Below are 19,820 nucleotides of genomic sequence, written 5' to 3' on the forward strand. Positions count from 1 at the left end.
CCCTGAACGGCGCTGAACAGCTGCATCAATTTTGAGAAAGAAGAACAAAGTAGGAGGTACCACAGCACCTGTCCTCAAACTCTAGTACAAGGCCCCTGTAATCCCAGCAGTCTGGTGCTGGCGTAAGAAGACACACATAGATGGGTGGAAGAGAATAGAGAGCCCGGAAAGAAACCGATGTGTCCATGGTCAGTTAAGATTCGACCAAGGGGGCAGGAGCATAATATGGAGTAAATATGGCCTCTTCCATAACCGGCGTTGGGAGGGCCGGGGAGGAACATGGGAAAAACTGAAATAACCACCCACTTCCACCGTACAGAAAAATCACCCGAAGGCGGGTAAAAGACTTCAAAATAAGCCGTGACACCATAAATGTCGTAGAGGAGAACATAGGCAGGAAAGTCTCAGATACGCTATGGAGCAATATATAGACCGTTTTGTCCCGCGGAGCAAGGGACAGAAAGGAAAGAGAAAACAAACGGGGCTTCATCCAAATCTGAAGCTTCTGCTCCGCTAAACGAAACATGAGCACAATGAAAAGGGAAGCAACCGTCCGGGAAAACATATTTGCCAATGGTACCAAGGACAAAGGTTTGATCACAATAGCGAGTGTTTTCAGCAGAGAGCGCACTCCAGATGGCTGCTGGCAATAGACCACACCATCGGAATGGAGGGCCCAGCTGCAGGGTAACTGCAGGAAAAGGGGTTCCACACCTCCTGCAAGCAAAGCACGTGGTCTCCGCCCTGCCCCCCCCAACAGAAAAATCACTGTTCTAGTCCGCCATCCCTGACCTGCTGAGGGGTTGATTTTTAAAGCCATTTGCAGTGACCAATCAGAGGCGGCCCTACCGGTGCTGGAAGCGGATTGGCTGACCGTCGCTCATAGCAACCAGAAGAGCTTCGGAAGCCCCTTTGGTGGAGACCAGTAGCTAGCGGCAAAGGCGTGGTGGCTGCTGACAGTGTGAGCTGGGAAAGAGGCTCCATTTCTTGGAGGCTGCACGGAATAGGCCCCTTTGAGGGGTGTGTTTCGCTTTCGGCTGGCAAGGTGAGCATCCTGCGTGGGTCCCGGGTACCGCGTCTGGCGTGGGAGAGGCGCTGGCTTTCCGCCCGAGGACACTGGAAGAGCATGCCTGTGGTAGTCATTACTGAAAGAGTAGTTACTCCCTCCTTCGTTTTCTGTCGCTGCTGTAACAAGTTGCCACCAATTGAGTGACTTCAACTGTGAGAAATTTATTTGGTCCACAGTTCTGGAGGCTAGAGCCTGAAGTGAAGGTGTTGGCAGGGCCGCAAGCCTAGAACCGTGGGGGGAGAATCTGCTGTTCGTGCCTGTAGCGGTTGCTGCTTGCTTAGCTTGTGGCCGCTTTACTCCAAGCTCTGCCTTTTCACTTTGCCTTCTTCTCCGTCTGTCTGTCCTCCCGCGTGCATCTAGGGACATTTGCTGCTGGATGGAGGGCCACCTAGACGATTGAAGATGATTTCGTCTTGGGATCTTAGGGACCTTGCATGGGCTTTTTCCTAAATAAGATAAGATGACAGGTTCCAGGATTTTGACATGGATAGCTTCTGGGAGAGTCTAGTTTTGACCTAGCATATCCCTAAATGTGGACTGAAAACAAATACACTGTAGTGTTCTCTCTTCAAATTGTGAAGCGGAGCTGGAAGTCCAAATGAGGTATTGCTTTCACTTTGTGCTCTATCCGCTTGGAAGGGTGCAGTCAAATGGCGTCAAAGAAAAAGTCCGGTACGGTAGCCAGAAAGCACGCGCCTGGCCAACAGATGGTCCTGCTTGAGTGCATACCACGGTATGTGCCGTAGGAAAGGACAGTTTCCCTGCCTTGAAGGAGAGTAACCGGGAAAATATTCCCAACCAACTCTCTGAACTTCTTGTATGTTTCCAGTATTCTTCCTGGGGACAGAAAAAAGCAGATGCCGGCCTTGCATGCAGGTTAAGTGTCCTCTCCCGCAACGCCCCCTCGCCGTTGGGATTATGGAATCTGTTGAAGGCCTACAAAACAAAAGGGCCTGTGTTCACACTCCCGTTTACGCATCAGGCAGCTTGATCCCTTCTCAGTACAGCGCCCAATCTTGTTTCATCGCCCCTGATTATTTAGAAGGAAATTTGAGAGGTTACATCATTTTACCCGTAAATATTTCTCAAGGATAGCCTCTGCCCCATCACCCATAAAAATGGTACTAGTAATCGCTCAATATTATTACATATCTGACAGGGTTCACACTTCCCTACTTAGTGTATTCTTTGATGCTTTCCAAGAAAAGATGTATTAGCTTGAATAGGGGCCCAAACAACCTTCATGAAATGATACATTGTGAATGAGGAGCAGCCCCTTAGTCGTCCGTTGATCTTAGAGTCAGGAGCCATTCCGATAAGCGCTGGCCACATGTAGCTCCTTCCATTGAAATGAATTGAAGTGCCATATTCTGATATTCAGACCCAGTGCCTACATCTCAAGTGCTTAGTGGCTCCATGAGGGTAGGGGCTCCTGTATTGAACAGCACAGAACGTTTGTGTCCTTGAAGAGAGTTCTGTGGGTCAGATCTGATCGATACGTTTCTGTTCCAACTCTCTTTATTTTTCATGCATTTTTTAAGAGTCCCTGACGCATATTTATTATGATTGTTGTTATTGTTATTATTAGGTAGGAGAAATCGGCTTGTTTGCTTCTTTCGGTCTTCGAGATCCTGGATTTTACTGAGTCGCGCTTGTGTGGCGTCCTCTAGCTGAACAGGGGGTTTCAGTTTTCTACAGTTGCCGTAAATTGTCAGGGACGTCTAGAGACCTGCTGTGACTCAGAATCCATGCGATGTGCATACCTGTTTCCCCCCAGAACACTCTATGTGTGCTGATAGAGCAGAGTGTTCCTGTCTCTGTTATGTTCCCAGCTCTTGATGATGATTGCCTAGCCCTGGATTCATGAACTCAAAGGTTTACCAAATAGGCATAGCCTAAGGCTCCTGCGTCATTTGGCCAGACTTCTGCCGAGAGAACGTTGCCGTCGTTCAGTGTCTGTTTACGCTCAGCTGTACAGACTTGTAGGGAGGGAAGGCAGAATAATTGCGTAACGCTTTCCCTTTACTTTTCCGGTTTTGAAAGTAGTATTGGCTCCCTAACATTTTCCAGAGATGAACAAGGAAATTTTTTTCAAAAGTGTTTTTAGTGATCTACAGACTGAAATATACTCATTCCGTTTCGGGGCAGGGTAATTTTTCTTGTCCTCAAAGACCAGATGTTCCTAGTTGCCTTAGTGGGAGCCTCCTGAGTTGATTTCCTTCTTGCTTTTGCTCTGAGCCTTGTAGTCTTTGCTAGCTCCTTGGTTCCCTGATATGCTACAATATTCTAGACTCCTATCTTTCCAGCATGGGACCTGGGCTCAGCCACCGCCCCTCCCCCGCCAGCTGAGGTGGTGAGGGGTTTCTTTTTAAATCCCTTTCAGTGACCAATCAGAGGTAGCTGCAGGCTAGCTGGAAGCGGATTGGCTGACCGTTGCTATAGCAACCGCAGAGTTTGGAAGCCACTTTGGTGGAGACCGGTAGTGGGAGTTGGAAAAGGAGATGGAAGTGGTGGCGGCTGCGCGGGTTAGGATCCACTGAAGGGTGTGTTTCGTTTTGGCGTGGCCAGGTGAGTGTCCTTGGGTCCTGAGAGGGCTGCGGGCGTGGGGGTGATGCCGGAAATGTGCCCCAGGATAGCGGCAGGGCATGCCTGTGGGAGTGCCCGACCGGGCCCTGAGGGTGCAGCAGAGCGCCCCCTCCCCTCTGACCTAACTGGAGAGGTAGGTCCCAGGTAAGCTGTGCTGGCACTCCTGTCCTGAGCCCGGATGGATCATGAGCCCGAATGCTGGGAATCCGTTTCCCGCTCGGAAGGGAGAAGAACTGGAGATCAATAGTAACTTCCCATAGGCTGCAGTGGCTCCTGTTTGGTCCATGGAAGTGGGTCCTTTGTGCTCGGAGGCCATACGAGCTTGGGTTTTGGTCCAGGCGAGGGCCGGTTGGTGTGCTCGTGGTGAGTGGTGAGAGCATTTCTCTGTTGCCTTTCCCTTCATTAATTGGGACGCACCTGTGCGCCTGCCTCTGCTGTGCTATGAGGATGCAGGCGTAGGTGCCCCGAATCTTATCCTTGAGCTTGTTCTAGAGGAGCGGGCAGTTTTCATTGTCAGGCTCAGCGGTGGTGCTGTAGGCGGGAGCTGGGGATTCTGGGTGGAGAAGGGATATTCTGATAAAGGGAAAGTGTAAAAACGGGCCTGGAGTGTGGGGGCCAGAGGAGTCGCAGTTCACATGCGAGCAGCCTGGGACACTGACCGGGGTTGGTGATTCGGGCATGGATAGTGTCCTGTGTGTATGTGAGGCAGGAGGAGCACTTTCCGGGCAGGAGGAAGGGCCTGGAAACCCTCTGTGCAGGAATGGGGACCTCCAGGACTTTGCTTCCCCACGCCCCCACCTTTGCTTTGCCCCTTCCGTCTTACCTTTGAGGTTTAGATATGTTTTGGGTCTTTGTCCTCAATGGCCTCGTACAGATTCTCGATGCCTTAATCAGATGCTGTGGTCCAAATAAGCTCGAATCAAGTCGTAGCCTTTACCGCTTCTGTCTAGATGTATCTTCGGGTTTGAAATGGCAAAGCATGCAACTTGCCATTCATCCTCGCGTCTTTCCTAAGGCATTTTGTGACGAAGTAAGTCATGGAGTCCGAAGTGAAGTTCCACGAAGGACGACTGAGTTCAACAGAAAAGCCAGTGGAGAAACGGGAACAGGAACTTCCAAGGTACTTTTTTGGAATGGTGTTTATGTGTTTGTTGTGTGTGCTCATCAGACGCATATATCTTTTCCTTTAGTGAGGTGATTACCATACACGGCGATATCTTTGTTTCCAGTGGTAAAAACAATGATCGAAAGAAAATGGACTCTTACATACTTGAGTCCTCTCATTGCAGAACTCAATATTGTACAAGTTGGTTCAGTGGTTGCTCCCTTCTTTCGTTCATTCAGTCCACGTTTATTCCGTTTCCCGAAGCGGACGCTCTGTTACCATGTGCTACAGTAATAAATAGTCCCCACACCATCCTCAACCCGGCTGAGGTGGGAGACCCGGAAGGAATGGATAGCGGGTCCAATCCCTAAAGCTGTATGAATTGTTTTCTATTCCCCCCCTTAGCCTATGGGACGTAAATGCTGAAAAGGTGAAGAGGAGGAATGATTTAGGATTGGCTTTTGGCCAGGGTGATGGGGCAGGAGACATGGAAAGGGTGAGGATATTGGGAAGAGAGCGGTTAGAGTCCGGGGCGGAGGGATCTAAGCTAGGAGGGCGGGGGAGGGAAGCCAAGTGAAGAAGAGTGTCCTCTTGAGATTTCTACCTGAGAGGGAGCTGAAGCGGTACATAGCAGATTTGTGAATTTCGGGGTCCTGTGTGAGCAGTAAAACAAGTGCTTCTTCCTTCTTTTCCACTGACCAACTCCCAGAGGCATTATCAAAAGAACTTTAGTGGGGCAGAAACACTGCTCGTGGAAGAACGGTATCTTCTTGTTGTGGTAGTGGAATTTTGTCCAAATAACGAGGAATGGTAGAAGCTAAAAGCAAAAGGTACTTTAGGAAAGTGTCACAGTGTTGAGTCTGCAAATGCACAGCGAGACATTTCAACAGGAATACTTGAAATAATGGGAGAGATCCAGAAACAGCTGTTAGCATCTTATCAATGCAAAGTACAATGAGGGAGCCTGAAGGAAGCACTTGATTCAGCGCTGTTAAGGACAGACTTTAAGAGGATTTGAATAGCTTTTCCTGTGATGTCTTTTTTCTGTTTCAGGGCCTGACCCAGGATTCCACATTGCCTTTAGTTGATGCTTTCTTCGGCTCAGAGATCTTCTTCTGGTTTTGTTTCTTATTCCTGTGGGAAGGTGGCTCTGTGTAAATTGCATGTTAAGAATAAACTTCTATCTCATCGAGTTTTTGGTTTTCTCGGTTGTTGTCTGCCGTGGCAAATTCCATGAGAGCAGGGGTCTTGTCTGTCTTGTTGGTCAGCGTATCCTCAGCAGCTGGCGATTGTAGGCCCTGCAGCTCTTGCGGAAGGAGTGAGTGAGGGACAGGCATTCCTTTTGAAGAGCAATTGCTAGGGAAGGAGGGAGCTCACCTCCGTGTGCCGGGATAGTCATTTGAATGGAAAGCATGTTTAGGCCGCGGGCTTTGGAGACAGGGGTTTTAATAATTTAGACAAAGAGGTTTCTATTTTGAACATTTAGGTTCAGGATGCCTGTGTATGAGTTTGTATTTTTCACTGCAGAGTGCCGTATGTTAGCAATCCTTTGGTGGGTCTGCATTGCCCAGGGTTGTCCACGACACAGAGCACGTGTGAAATGTTAGCGGTCTTATAATCGTTGTTTTCCATTGTTATTAGCTGTCACCGTTGTCATGGGGTTAGGAGAGCCGTGTAGCGCATTGAGTTTCAAATAGTCTTAGTTTCTGTGATGTGGACATAGGTGTTTATAAAAGATTGTAGGCTCTATGAAGTAGACTGCAAGAACTCTGATGGGTCTAGTTTTCCTTAGTATGAGAAGTGTTCAAGCGTATAAATACTACACGAGAAGAAGTATTGAGTGTAGTTTTGAAATGCTCACCAATATCCTTCAAGTGCAGGGCAGGAACCTGCTTTCCCCATGAGCGGCCCCTGATTATGTTTGAGGAAAGTGTGGAACAAGTTCGGTTGAACCCTTTGAAAGGTTCCACAGCTGTTTCCTTTTGGCAGCTTCCTGCATTAAAGCTAGTGGACCAGAGCTCCATGGTAGTGGTGCGTGTTGTTGTCCCTGAGAGAAAGGAGAAACCAGTGTTTCTAAAAAACAATAGCAGTGTATCCTTTTCCTTATATTGAAAAGAAACGAACTTTTCCTCTTCTTCATGAAAAGATAGGGAAAGTGGGGCTAAGAGGTGAATTGGAGAGAGAGAAGAAACAGCGATTTTGCAAGGCCCTTCCAAATTCACCTGCAGAATCCCCAGGCTTGTGACCGGTGGGGCAGCCTTTAGACCTGCGCTGTCCAGTGTCGTAGCCGCTGGCTCCAGGTGGCCGTTGAGCCCATGAAATGCGGCTAGTGGCAATTGAGATGTGCACTGAAGTCTGAAGAGTCAGTACAGAGAGAAAGAGAAAACAAAGAGTTGCATTCCTCACACGCTGAAATGCCAGTATTCTGAAAACATTGACTTAAACCTGAAGATGAAATTCCCGTATTTTTCGTTCCTCTTTTCATCATAATCAAACATTGTTCCTGGGCAGGGCCGCCACGTACCGTGAGCGTGGATGTGACAGATTGGTGTGCTGAGTGGTCATCGTCAGCCGTGGCGTTGCTTCTTCCGAGACGAGGCAGGGGGAGCGAGGGCCCTCCGGCGCTGTGTTCACTGTGTGTCCAGTTCACTGTGTGCTTTGAGGGCCGCGTCCCCGGCCAAGGGAACGGTGCGCATCAGCCGTCCTCGTAGGGTGCTCATTGTATTTCTGTGCGAAGGTAAAATCGGGCGATAGAGGCAAGAATTGAGTCTTCCTTTAGGTTGTTTGATTCAGAAAGGTGTTCAGAAGTTAGATGGCAGGCGTATTCTGTACCAATGCACACTGTATCGTTTATATCCCCCATCTCTTTGTAACTGTTTTCAGCCGTGTATCCGTGTGTGCCGTTAACTTGACTTTTATACCTGTTTAAATAATGCCATCCAATTTCCTTGGAAACTAGCCCCAACCTCCCTACTCTTTCTTGTGCTATTGAAGTCCTGAGAGATGTTTATTGTAACCTTGTGACGTTGTAAGTATTGGTTTATTTCTGTTTCCCGAACGCGACCAAGTTCCTTTGAAGACAGGTCTCTGAGTGTATGTGCGTCACGTGTCTTTTGGGTAAGTGAAGCGGTAAGGATTTTCACAGGGTGACTTTGATGAGCTTGTTCCTCTGTGGGAACAGTAGGGTGTGTCTATCGTGTGGCTTTTGCGTTGATTTGGCATCCTCTTGTGTCCTTTTCCTACAGGCGTAAGTGTAGACTTGAAAGAAGAGAGGAAGCTGCACCGTCTGCACATGCCTCTCTGAATCCATGCAGTCTACTCCGGAAACTTTTTACAATTCTGATGAAACCATTTTGGTCTTATGGCGGTAAGGAGTTTTCCCTTCCATAGAAATAGCTCTTTGAATGAGATTCCAGTCCTTTCTGTCAAAGCAATGAAGCGGTTCACCTTGAAATTCATTTCCTAATCTAGGCACTTAAACAGTGCAACTACTTGCTCTAACATATATATTTGTGTATCTGTTGAACTCTTTGAGCCATAGTGTTAGTAAGTCCTTATACTTTTCAGATAGTTTATTTTTTTTGTTTTTGTTTTTGTTTTGGCTCCCTTTTAGAAATTCCACCAAGCTTTAACTGTAGTTCCAGTAAATCTTCCGAGAGTTAGCTCATGGCCCAAGAAAATGCATCCCCACATGAGTGTCTCATATCCACATTCAGGGACCTTGATGCCTTCGGTGTCTTCACTCTTGCCAGCCCTTTCTAAATGTCTGCGGAAACACGTTCACATGCGCAGACTCCCTGGGCAGCTTGTACTTTTCCCTTTATGCCTCTGTGGTGTGTTTCAGAAATCATTCCATTTCAGACTGTCGAAACCGCCTGTGTTTCCATGGATGCTGATATTGGAATCATTTGACTGCTCTCTGTTGTCCTAAATGAAATGTTCCTTCTGGTGTAGAAAGAGACTGGTTTCTGAAGTACCTATTGTAATTCTTGATCTGTGAGTTCCTTCCCCAAGCCAACGATCAAAGTAAACCTGTATCTCCTTGTCTGTGTTTAGGTTCAAAATACGAAGATGTAAAAGAAAAACATAATGACGAAGTTGAAGAACGCAAAAGAGTAGAGGCAGAGGTGAAAGCATTGCAGGCAAAAATAAGTAAATTGTGGGCCTTATAGCAGCGTGCAGTTGAGAAAGTGCTTGTCTATAGGCTAGAAGAGGGTTCCAGGGAATTGTGCTTCCCATAGAACTGGTGCATTTTCATTCCATTGAGAATATGAATGTTCTCATTGGTCATGATGTTTCTTCCTCCCTCCCTTCCTTCTCTTCCTCCCTCCCTCCCTTCGCCCCTCCCTTCCCCCCTCCTTCCCTTCCCTCGCTCCCTTCCCCCCTGCCTCCCTCCCTTCCTCTCCCCCTTTTTTTCTCTCTTCCTTCTCCCTTTCCCTTCCTTCCTCCCTCCCTGATGGGTTGCCCTCCCATTTAAACCTCGAGCGGGATGGAACCCGCAACCCAGGTATGTGCCCTGCCCGGGAACTGACCCCGCAACCTTTTGGTGAACGGGACGACGCTCCCAAGCAGTGAGCCACCTGGCCAGGGCAGCGATGATAGTTTGTAAGTTTCGAAATAGGTAAAGAGTGAATGAAAGAGAATGGGGAGAATACTGTCTCCCTCCGTGTTCAGATTTCACCGAATTCCATGGAAACGGCAGGCATCCCTCGATGTGCCTGTTAAGATCCGAGGAGAAGGAACAGGGGTGGAGAGGGTGGGCACGGACGCCTTCCTGACACTGGCTGTGGCGCCTGGAGGAACCTGCTCCGTGTGCCGTGTTCCTGAGGGATTGTGGGGATGGCTGCCGTGGGCACGGGGCGTGAGGGTCCGACTTCATGAAACGTTCATTTCCGAGGAGGGTGTTTTCAGTCATCTCCCCAGTTGTATGAAGTCAGTTGCTGACAGGGGTTGTGCAGTTCATTTAGATGCGTTCCCATGGGCAGAGAGAGGTGGGTGAAGACATTTGCTTCAGGTCGACAAAATACACACAGTGCGTGTTTGAGAAACCTCTCCTTCTGGCTGAGGGACTGACTCTGAAAATGCCTGGTGCCTGTGGTATTTTCCTTTCCATTTTTGCTCACATGATATTATTTGTTAAAAAAAGAAAAGTCCATGTGGGCACATTGCCAGTGTATTTCCGCACAAGAAGAAGTTGGTAAGATGGCAGAGTTTCACAAACAGCAGGAGGCCGAGTCTCTAAGGAGATACCTTAAATGTGGAGGCCCAAAAGCCCGTATCAGAGATGTAACCATTTTCATTCCTTTTGTGCTTTTCACCGCCGTTCGGACTCCCCAGGGTTTTCTTAGATGACAAAGGCATTGCCTCTCAAGATGAGCGGAAATGAATGAATAATTCTGTAGCTCATCCTGGAAACGTCTTGTGCTTTGCTGTCCACTCCGGGCATGTGCACCAGTCCTGCCCCTGACATTGGCTTCCAGGGTCACGGAGTGGCGGCACGTGAGTGCGTGGGCATTGCACCCGTCCCCGTGGCGGGAAAAGCGCTTGGACGAAGAGTGCAGCGGAGCGTCTCCAGCCGTGGCTTTGCTTGTCAGAATGGAGGCGGGAAGACAAAAAGAAGGGTTCAAGGCATTTGAAAAATCCCCAAGTGTCTATTCCAGAACATAAAGTACCTTGTAGGACATTTGGGGGCGGGGGCGTGTTCTCGTGGACAGTGAGATTCGTAAAGGAGTTCATCAGGTTCCCATTAGGTGAAAAAATCTTTTGAAAGATTTCATGTATTTCCTTTGAGAGAGAGAGAAAGGAAGGGAGAAAGAGAGGGAGGGAAAGCTAGAAGCGTGAGACACGCAGCGATCGGTTGCCTCTCGCCTGCCTGCCAGCCGGGCACGTGCCCTGGGTGGGAATGCACCCAGTGACCTTTCGATTGTCGGGCTGGCACTGAGTCCCGTGAGCCACACCAGCCAGGGCTAATGTTGAACTTTGAGGGTCTTTGTGCCAAGCCACGGAGGGTGGGGTTGTTGGTGGTGACCAAGTGCAGGCCAAGGAAAATGAAATGTCATTATTCCAAGGGCACTGCCGTGTTTAATGGAGTACTTGAGGGATGCGGCGGGAATAGCAGAACGGAGCCGCCGTGGAATGGCTTGGGCCTCAGCAGCACTGGCTCAACCCTTCACCGCTGAAGTGCGACCATAAGAAAGTGTTCCCGGGTCTTGGGACTGAGGAGTTCCTGTGGCTTGGGGACCGTCCTTTCCCGGGACCCAAGTGGCCATGCTAACCTGCTGGCACGGCTTTCTGTTCTCCTTGAGAAGAGTCTTGAAAGTGATGATTTCTGAGGGGCTCTAAAGAGTTTCTGTCTTTCCAGAAAGCGGGCCAGGTCGTTCCCGAAGAGATGACGAGTCCCCGGGACGTCGCCCGCGAGCAGGCCTCGTCGACTGTGTTCTCACGGCCACGAGAGAAGACCCCAGGTGGTCTTTCTTCTGAGGCTGTCCAGGCTCTGCTGGGGAGAGGCTTCTCCGCGTCTGACACTTGTGGGGAAGAGGAAGGGACTGCGAGCAGATCCGCTTTGCAGGCGGGGCACAGAGATGCTGCCAGCAGCTTCGGTGGGACCTCCAGAGGGTCTCGTCTTTCGGATCAACTAAAAGCCCAGCGTCACGGTACTTTTTTGAGCTAAATCAAATGTCCATCTTCCTGAGATAATTTGCGAGGCGATGCCAGGCACCTTGACTCCTCGAATGTGCTCGTGGGTTTGGGTAGCCGCCCCCGTGTTGCGCGTGCCAGGCTGGTGATGTGGAAATGCTGTCTCTTTGATGATGAGAAAAGATGTGCCAGGTTTGGAGGGTCCCTTTGTTTGTCCGGAGAAGCGGGGACCCCGAAGCTTCCCAAAGGAGGGTGAATGCCTTTGTCTTGTCCTTCCGGAAGCAGCAGGAGTAGGATGGTGACAGTGGACACTCCCCACGCCTCTCCTCTGACTCCTTTGTTGTGCGGGATAGAAGCCCGTGCCGTGGCCACTTTTGGCCAGAGGTGTGACATGCGTCCTCAGAACAGCTTTGCTGTCTGCTCTGCCAGCTTGTCCGTGCGGGAGCAAACCTGTACCCTTGGCCGCTGTGCCAGGCTGCAGGTGGCAGCCAAGGGTACCCGGCGGTGGTCTGGAATGTACTCTGCAGGCTATGATGATGTCCAGTGCTCTGGTGTATGGAAAATGACCGTCAGTGTTCACTGGTGAGAGCCGTCACGCTGCCAGTGCCCTGGGATCCGATATCGCGTGTAGTGGGCGGGGTGGGGGCCGGGCAATGAGAGGCAAGTATGGTTCCTTTTGGCAGTGGAGGAGGTTCACACTGTCTTGCTCTTTCCCGGAGACAAAGGGACTCCAGGATATAGGAGGCAGAAGATTTCCCAGGTCATCACTTACTTGCTGTGATGCCGGCACAAAAGTGCTATGAGCCTGCCAATGTGTAAAACCCAGTGTGGATTTCAATGAGGGTGTTTTATGTGGCGCACTTCTCGCAGGCTCAGTGCGAAAATGTTCCCATTTTGAGAACAGCAGTTTCTTCCCCAAGTTTCTCTGTGATATCTAGAAAATGTGTTTGTCCTGCTTTCTGCAGGACATTGGATGGTAAATAAGGATAGAGACTAAACATTGAATTTCAGTCCAGTTAAAGTCGCTTCTGTGTTTAATGCGAATCGACTTCTATTTGAGCCAAGATTTCAGAGCAGATTAATAGAAATCTTATCTTGTGAATGAGCTGTAAATGGTCTTGAGAAGTGCCTGTTGATCGCAGGGTGGGTTTTCTTTGTGATTCCAGAGCTAAGGAGCAAGATTGGAGAGTTGGAACTGCGAGCGCAAGGACAAGAGCAAGAACCGAAAGGCCAAGTGAATACATGGGAAGAGCTGCAGCTCGAACTGGAGAAGGCGAAAATGGAATTGGACGAGAAAGAGAAGGTTTCGACGGAAAGGAGAGAAGCACTAGTGAGAATGACAGCACAGTGCGCCCAGGCGTCCACCAAGGTACTCGAGGGTTCATGGGTTGTGGGGAATTCCATTGTTATTGAGCGGGAGCGTTATTCAATGTCCTTTTCTGTAGAGCCTTTAGACATTACAGTGTACGTACGCACCACTTAACCACAATCCTTTGGTGTTGTCATTTTAGCAGCTCGAATGAATTATTGAACATTTAATTCTGCTCTCATGTTGTCTCTGACTCTCTTTTTAATGTAATTGTAAGTATTTTCTCTACACGTATATGGAACCATATGAGATAGTGTTAGAACGTTCGCTTCAACCGTCAAACCTGGTTATGAAACCTGAAGAAGGGAATCCAGTTAAATTGCTCTGTCCGGCCTTCCCCTTCCTTCCTGTTTCCTTTCAGATGTGCTCCTTTCCTCATTTGCTTCTGGTGAGAGAGAACTTCGTGTGAGTGTTCTGCAAGCCCCAGGGTGCCTTCCGTTTTCCTTTCTCTGAGAATGTCGTGATCCCAGGTCATTCCTGGATCAGAGTGTGGCCGGGGATCCGGGTTCTGGGAGGACAGCGCTGTTCTCTTGACACCAAAGTCCGGTTTTCCCCTTGGGCCCCGAAGCGGCCAGTCAGTCTGTCTTCTCTCCTTTTCGAGCTTTCTGATGCGTGTTTGGGTGTCACGTGCAGGCTCCGAGTTGTTCTTGACGGGAGGGATAGGGAAATGTCTACGTATTTTTGACTTTGTGGATGTAGTCGTGTGGGTTCCTTCTTAGCTCTTCGCCTAGTGCAGCGCTTCGTCGCCCAGAGAACTTGTGGACCAATACTGACTGGATGGCTGAGGCCGCGGTGCAGGGGCGGTGGGGCCGTGGCCTGCTCTGATGCGTGCAGTCACGTCTTGTGCGGTCTGAGTTGGTGTTTGAAGTGAGAAAGACTGGGGTTTGAGTTGTGGCTCTGCCACCTCCCAGTCCTGTTGCTTTTGCAGCTCTTCACTTGTGAGCCCCATTCCCCAATCAATTCAATGGTGTGAATAAGGCCTGTGCCATGGGATTGTTGTGGAGATCGACGTCGTTTCTCTCGAGGCGTCAGCCTCGTGCTGGAATGCGTGCTGGGTGTTGCTGACATCAAGTCAGGCATTGAACATGCTCTTTCTTGAACTGCCATGAGACTTACCCGTGAAATGAAATGGAGCACATTTCAGCCAACCCACACCGTGCTCTTCGGTGCTCAGAAGACGTTTCTAGTGTGCTTGTCTTCCAAGTGCTTATGGCCCACGTGGGGTCCAAGGGTGTAGAAGTCATGTGGAAACAAAGCTGTGGGCCTGCAGCAAGCCTGGAGTTCCGCACGCACATGTTACAAATGGTGACGTCAGTCCTAGAATGCTGATGGTCAGGTTCGTGCGCTAGGTACTTTCGAGGACTGGAGCTCCGGACGCTGTTTGGGAACGTGATGGAACAGCGGGGCACCTGGTGGGTAGCTAATCCTCCACGACTGTGCAGCGTCCATAGCAGAATGTCACTTGAAAACATCTGAAGTGAAATAACCAGAATGTATCCCGAAGCTCTTTGTTCACCCAGTGTTCCCTGTCAGAAAACACGGTTGATTCGGAGATCCTTCACGGGACCGGGTGGCAGTTTGAAGGGGGCCCGGCAGAGGGCGCCGCGGGCCCGTTCGTCTCCACTACCGCCTTTGGGTTTTTTCCCACAGATTGCCAAAGAGCAGCAATTGTGGTCCACGTGATTTTCATCTGACTCGCTTACTGCTGTATCCCCAGTACTTAGCACAGTGCTTGACCTGTGGCAGGCTTCCGTCAATATTTACTGAATTCCTATGTATTGTAAATAATTGCTTGCAATCCTTTTCCTTGGGGGTTTCAACATTCAGGAGCATTAAGGATAATGGCAGAGGTGTCCTGCTGTCCAAGGCAGTGGGTTGATCGGAACCATTGGCTCGCCGGTGTCCTTTTTCAATTAGGTGTTTTTAAAAACATGCTCTTTGTCAAACCATTCAGTCACTGATGACGAGCTGTGCTGTTTGAATCTTTGCTTGGTGAGTAACTGGTGTTGGACTGGTCTTCTGCAAAGCATTACATCGTGTTTTCTTTTCCTCCGAGTTGTCTGTGAAACTTGCAGTCTTTTTTTCGTTCTCCGTGAGAGTATGAGGAATCTCAGGGCGCTGCTTTAGGAGAGAGATGTGCCGACTTGGGGCAAATTTCCTTGGACCAGGCAGTTCTCTCCCACCCCCGGGAAGTGTTCTTACGCCTCCCTGGACGTTCCGAGTTGTTGTGTGGGTGCCGCTTGGAGATGCAGACACGTGCGGATGAATGAGGAACGGGTTTCAGTGCTTGATGATTTCAGACTATTTGGTTGCAATTCCGTTTTAGAAGAGCATCCTCAGTTTTGATGGAGTTCACGTGGGAAGAGCTATGGGAAGGGAAATTGGCTACGCGAAGGCGAAGGAAGGGTGTTGGTGTCGCTCATGGCGGCCGGCGAAAAACCAGCGGTGATATTCCCTGGAGTGCCGTGAACCTCCCGCAATGGAAAATGGCGCAGCGAGAGCAGTGTGCAAAGACGCCTTTTGATATTTACAGTCCCTCCCCAAATGTATCATGCTTGCAAGACACGAGCCCTCGAGAGGAAGGGGACCCAATTATTATTTTAGAGCCTCTAAATTACACAAGTCCACAACACTGCCTATCAAGCAGACCCATGCAGCCAAAGTGTAGATGTCTCTTTCCGGAGACTCGCCGATTTCTTTTTCTTATAGTGCAAACGAGGAAGTATTGACATGGTGTAAGCCTTTGCTTTCTTCTTACTGTGTCCCAAAGGTAAATTTGATCTGTCCTCAAATTATTACTGTGACTTTCCACTCTCGTTCCTCGTTTTAAATCGATGTTTCTATGGAATGAAAACGTCAGAACACAATGGAAACGTTGAACCAGAATTTGGGAGTAATTTCTCTCATGGTGGAAATATCGCTTCTTTCCTTGACCAAGTTTGTCTTGTCATGCACATTTTTGTTTGTTGTTAGTGTGGTGTCCTGGAAGAAAAGCTGAAAAAACTGAGTGAAGATTTGAGCTGTCAGCGACAGGATGCCGACAGTGTCAGATGTTCTCTGGAAGAGAAACTGAAGGTAAAAGAGAAGGCGTTTCAAGAGGTAAGGTGCATGGATCGACGTGGGTTTGTCGGAGGCGTCCCAGTGTCCTCATTTGAAACGAGGAGCCGCGTGTCATCATTTGGGAAGTTCTCCTAGGGTAAGGCTGTGTGAGGAGAAGGTCTCTGTGTGTTGCCCTTCCTACTGTCAGTCTTTCAGCTTTTGATTGGAGGAGGGACCCAGCAGCCCGTGTGTTCCCTTTGAGCCGTGTGTCCTGATTTGTTTGCGATTGTTGTTCTGAGTGGGAAAAGGTCCCGTGTCTTGCTCTGATGCCCTCCCGTTGTGAAGGAAATGGTTTCCCATTGTCTGTCTGGCTTGAAAGCCTGTGGCTTGGCCACTCCAGGAGAAGAGTCGTTGAAGGAAGCGGGGAAAGACGCCGGCAGACAGGTTGGGGCTGCGGATGGCCGCCCCTGAGGAGAGCCGCCAGGGCGAGGTGAGCCGGCCTGAGAGCGTGTCGGGCGGGGCGAGGTCTCCGAACTTCCAATGGGAGCGCCTCAGATTGGGCCTCCTCTTGGTCTGGCGAAGCCTCGCATGTCCATTCGGCCGTCTGTGCCTTTGCTGTGTCTCTCACCGGATGTCCTTAGAAACCATGGTCAAGATGCCGAGAAGGACCAGAAGGAAGCGACTCTGCCTCCTGGAGGAATTGTAACCCATTGTGCAGTGAAATACTTTTTTTAAAAAAAATTTAAGTATATTTTTGCTGCCATTCCAGATAGCATTTGATGGTCTGTTGGTTTCAGGTGATCAGCACAGGCGTTAGCCATGTCTCTAAGTGACAGAGTGGTCCCCTGGTAAAACAGTATTTGAGTATGGTCGCTCCCATTTCTGGAGCAAATAAGGTTCCAGGCATCGTGCTAGTTCCTGGGTGAAAGTGGTGACTTAAGACCATGGGTTTTATAGTGTAGAAGGGTGGTTTTGAACCTGGGGTGGTTGTTTTTTCTCCCCTCATCTGAGGACATGCTGTCTGAATTAGGGAGAGGAGAAGGGAGGGAGGAGAGGAGAGGAGAGAAACATAGATGACGGAGAGAAACACAAACGGGTGGCTTCTCACTTGCCGCCTGACCTGGCACCGATCCCGTAACCCAGGCGCACGCCCCATCGGGGAATCGAACCAGTGACCCTTGGGTTCACGGGACAGTGGTCCAACCTCCTCAGTCAGTCTGGCGAGAGCAAGTGGGGGTGAGTTTGTTTTCTTGCCAGGGGTTATTTAGCAATATCTGGGGACATTTTTTCTTGTCGGAAGTGTGCCAGCGGACTGGGGGACTACGAGCATTTAGTGGCTAGTGGCCAGGACTGCCGGTCACTGTCTTCGAGTACGCGAGAGTCCCTTAGAGAAAGCACCGTCCCCAGCCCAAGTTAGGAGTGGTAGCACAGCTGTCAGTACGTGGCGTAGCAGTAGGTTGGTAGAAAACCAAAACACAGCCACGGAAGACTCACAAGCACACATGCACGTAAAGGAAAGCGAGTGCAGATGGTCCTGCCGTATCCATATGCGATTGTCCAGGTTGATAGGTGACATACACTTTGTATCGTTCTCAGTCCTAAGTGGTGTCTGGTATTTGCCCTTTGAATCCCCTTCGGAGTGCATTCGATGTGGCGGGTGAATGGTGACGGTGGCAGGTCAGCTGTGTTCTCCTTGGGCCCTGGATCCTCGGAAGAGAGAGGACCGATTGAAGAGTGGGGCTGCGGTCAAAGGGCGGACCCCTTCCCTGGCCGTGGGAGAGGGGGAGTTGACGTCTGGCGCCTGGACTCAGGCTGATGCTGTTTCTCTGCGCGTGGGTGGTCCGCTGGGCTCCCGGTTGTGGCCGCCTCCGTCATGGCCTAATCCGTGGGACGTCCGTGTCACCCTGGCATCCGCCTGTGAGCCCTCATCAGTGGGAGACGTGTGACTTTTGCTTTCCAGGAGCTCTCCCGACAAGAGCGCGCCTTCCAAAGCCTGGAGCGAGAGAGCGCGCAGGCGAAAGGCAGGCTCTCAGAGGAGCTGCGGCGGGTCAGGGCCGCTCTGGGCGCCCTGCAGGAGCAGCTGGAGGAGGTAGGCGCCCTCCCTGCACCCCCTCTGCGCTTCCCTGCGCATGTGTGTTCTGTCCCTTGACGTTCCCCCCAACAGGAAAGACTCCCCCGCGCCTGTCTGCGGCTGGGCCTTCTGTGCTGAACCCGAGACTCTGGGCGCGTGCCTGACGTCTCCTCTGGGCGTTTCCAGCAGGCGACTCAGCGTCCGGCCTTAGTCCCGCCACGGCAGCATTTGTCCAGACCCGCTCCTTCCTTGGTCTTTCCCATCCCAGCAACACCCTTTCCGGTCTTCACGTGGCTCAGGCCGCAGGCTCCTTGTGCTCCTCTGTCCTCGTCCTCTCATACTCAGAGTTCCCAGTGAAGCCTCTGCGCTGCGGCCACGCTGGGGCCTGTCAGAGTGGGAGTCTCGCCCACCCCAAGGGCGTCAGTTCTTCCCTGCGGCGACTTTTCCATTAGTGATAAGACGTGGTTATTTAATAAGGAGAGCACAGAAAATGAGAGTGGGCCTACTTTTTCTCTTTGCAGGTCTCATCAGGAAAGCAGCAGGTAGAAAAGAAACTGGAAGGATGTAAGCAACGTTGCGGCCGAACCAAACAGGCGTTGCAGGCGAGTCAGACCAGGAAAGAGGAGCTGAGGAGGAGCAGTGAGGTGAGTGAGGAGCAGAGCCGAGCGTCCGTCAGCGGAGAGACTTACGTGCTGTATAACGTGGTGGAAGGTTGGGAAACAGGTTGAGGAAATAGGGGACTGATGCTATTTTGTGTCCTATGTGGTTAATACCCAAGAGCACTTTCATTCGGCATATAAGCATTACGTGGTTTTAAGATTCCAAAAAACATACACGTCTCCCTGGGGAATACCGTGGGGATGCCCCTGCGTCTCTGCTAGTCTCTTGGCATCTCGGCGCATGGGTGCTTCCTTTGAGCGGGGACTCAGAGAGTCCGTTTTGCCTGTCAATGCTCGGATGCCTCCACGTAGAAGGAATTCTTCCTTGTGCGGTCCAGCCCTGCTCCCCATCGCACGCTGGGCCTCTGGTCGTTAGCACATCCGCGTGTTACTAAGTGATGGTATCCCACTCTGCTGAGGGCAGAGACTCGGCCTGACTTGTATGACATCTTTTATGACGCCCATTGCAGCTCATGGCTCCTTGTCGATTTTTTGATAAACCCTTCTGCAAGGTGATGGAGTCCTAAGGACATCCCTGTAAGAGTGAACCTTAAGACATTATTACCTTGTGAAGTAACACTTTGTCTTGGGTGATTTTTTCTTGTTCCTTCACCCCTGAGACCTTTGCAAAGATAGTTAATGGTTGAGGTGTGTTAAGATCTTGGAGCTCACCTCCTTAGGGATCATTGAAGCAGGATTTTCCCTGTGAGCAAAGTCTTCAAGAAGCTTAGGGACAACCAGAAAGTGCAGAAGAGGCGATTTCTGGAAGGAAAACAATGATCATCAGATTGGGGGTTTGGGCTGTAGTGTGAACTTGCGCGGATAAAGTCATTTGGTCGAAGTAAGACTGTCTAATTGTCTAAAGCCCTCGAAGGGGAAGTGTGACTCTCGCCGCCCGAGAGCTGCGCCATCAGTTCCTTTGGCCACTGCGAGGGAGGCGGCAGTCGTAGTTTGCCCGAGCATTTGTTTGGGTTCTAAGCAAGTCAATGTGTGTGTGCTTCAGGAAATGAAGAAGGAAATAAGGTTCCTCAAGAGACAGTCTGCCCAGAGAGCCAGAGAAGTGTGCCACCTGCAGGAAGAACTGCAGAAGAGCAAGCGGGGTTTGAGTGAGAGCCAGAATGTTGCCAAGGAAATGAGGGGTAAGTGAAAGGGGGTGTTTTGCAGGGATTTCCTAAGCTCGCGGTCCCATGTGGGAGGGTGGATGACATTGGAAGCTTTGACGTTTTCCATATAGCCTCCCAGGAAGATGTCTGCATTAGATGTGGAGACAGTTTTCTCTCTTCCGG

General features: G+C 50.3%; 2 protein-coding genes across 2 annotated transcripts; both read left to right on the plus strand.

Moving 5' to 3' along the window:
* Window positions 1-932: 932 nt before the first annotated feature.
* On the plus strand, window positions 933-15,960 carry LOC129081848 (centromere protein F-like). Its single transcript, XM_054587513.1, has 7 exons — window positions 933-1,045; window positions 4,671-4,775; window positions 8,006-8,127; window positions 11,122-11,413; window positions 12,563-12,765; window positions 14,286-14,444; window positions 15,739-15,960. Exons 3-7 carry the CDS (start codon window positions 8,122-8,124, stop codon window positions 15,958-15,960), a joined length of 882 nt encoding a protein of 293 aa, XP_054443488.1. The 5' UTR covers window positions 933-1,045; window positions 4,671-4,775; window positions 8,006-8,121.
* Window positions 15,961-17,465: 1,505 nt separating this feature from the next.
* LOC129081849 (centromere protein F-like) lies at window positions 17,466-19,707 on the plus strand. The gene is made up of 4 exons (XM_054587514.1): window positions 17,466-17,636; window positions 17,765-17,893; window positions 18,397-18,519; window positions 19,538-19,707. Exons 1-4 carry the CDS (start codon window positions 17,466-17,468, stop codon window positions 19,679-19,681), a joined length of 567 nt encoding a protein of 188 aa, XP_054443489.1. The 3' UTR covers window positions 19,682-19,707.
* Window positions 19,708-19,820: the final 113 nt, after the last annotated feature.

Source organism: Pteronotus mesoamericanus, unplaced genomic scaffold (genome assembly GCF_021234165.1).
Source record: "Pteronotus mesoamericanus isolate MK-2021 breed Mesoamerican mustached bat unplaced genomic scaffold, CSHL_Meso_final scaffold_1186, whole genome shotgun sequence".
Classification (NCBI taxonomy): domain Eukaryota; kingdom Metazoa; phylum Chordata; class Mammalia; order Chiroptera; family Mormoopidae; genus Pteronotus; species Pteronotus mesoamericanus.

What these genes read in the sequence shown, in the direction of transcription:
- LOC129081848 (XM_054587513.1), top strand. An exon ending in ACTAAAAGCCCAGCGTCACG is followed by an intron (nt 11,414 to 12,562) that starts GTACTTTTTTGA and finishes TTGTGATTCCAG; the next exon opens with AGCTAAGGAGCAAGATTGGA. An exon ending in GAGCAGCAATTGTGGTCCAC is followed by an intron (nt 14,445 to 15,738) that starts GTGATTTTCATC and finishes GTTTGTTGTTAG; the next exon opens with TGTGGTGTCCTGGAAGAAAA.
- LOC129081849 (XM_054587514.1), top strand. Translation starts at nt 17,466, where the DNA reads ATGGTGACGGTGGCAGGTCAGCTGTGTTCTCCTTGGGCCCTGGATCCT. An exon ending in CTGATGCTGTTTCTCTGCGC is followed by an intron (nt 17,637 to 17,764) that starts GTGGGTGGTCCG and finishes TTTGCTTTCCAG; the next exon opens with GAGCTCTCCCGACAAGAGCG. An exon ending in AGCTGAGGAGGAGCAGTGAG is followed by an intron (nt 18,520 to 19,537) that starts GTGAGTGAGGAG and finishes TGTGTGCTTCAG; the next exon opens with GAAATGAAGAAGGAAATAAG.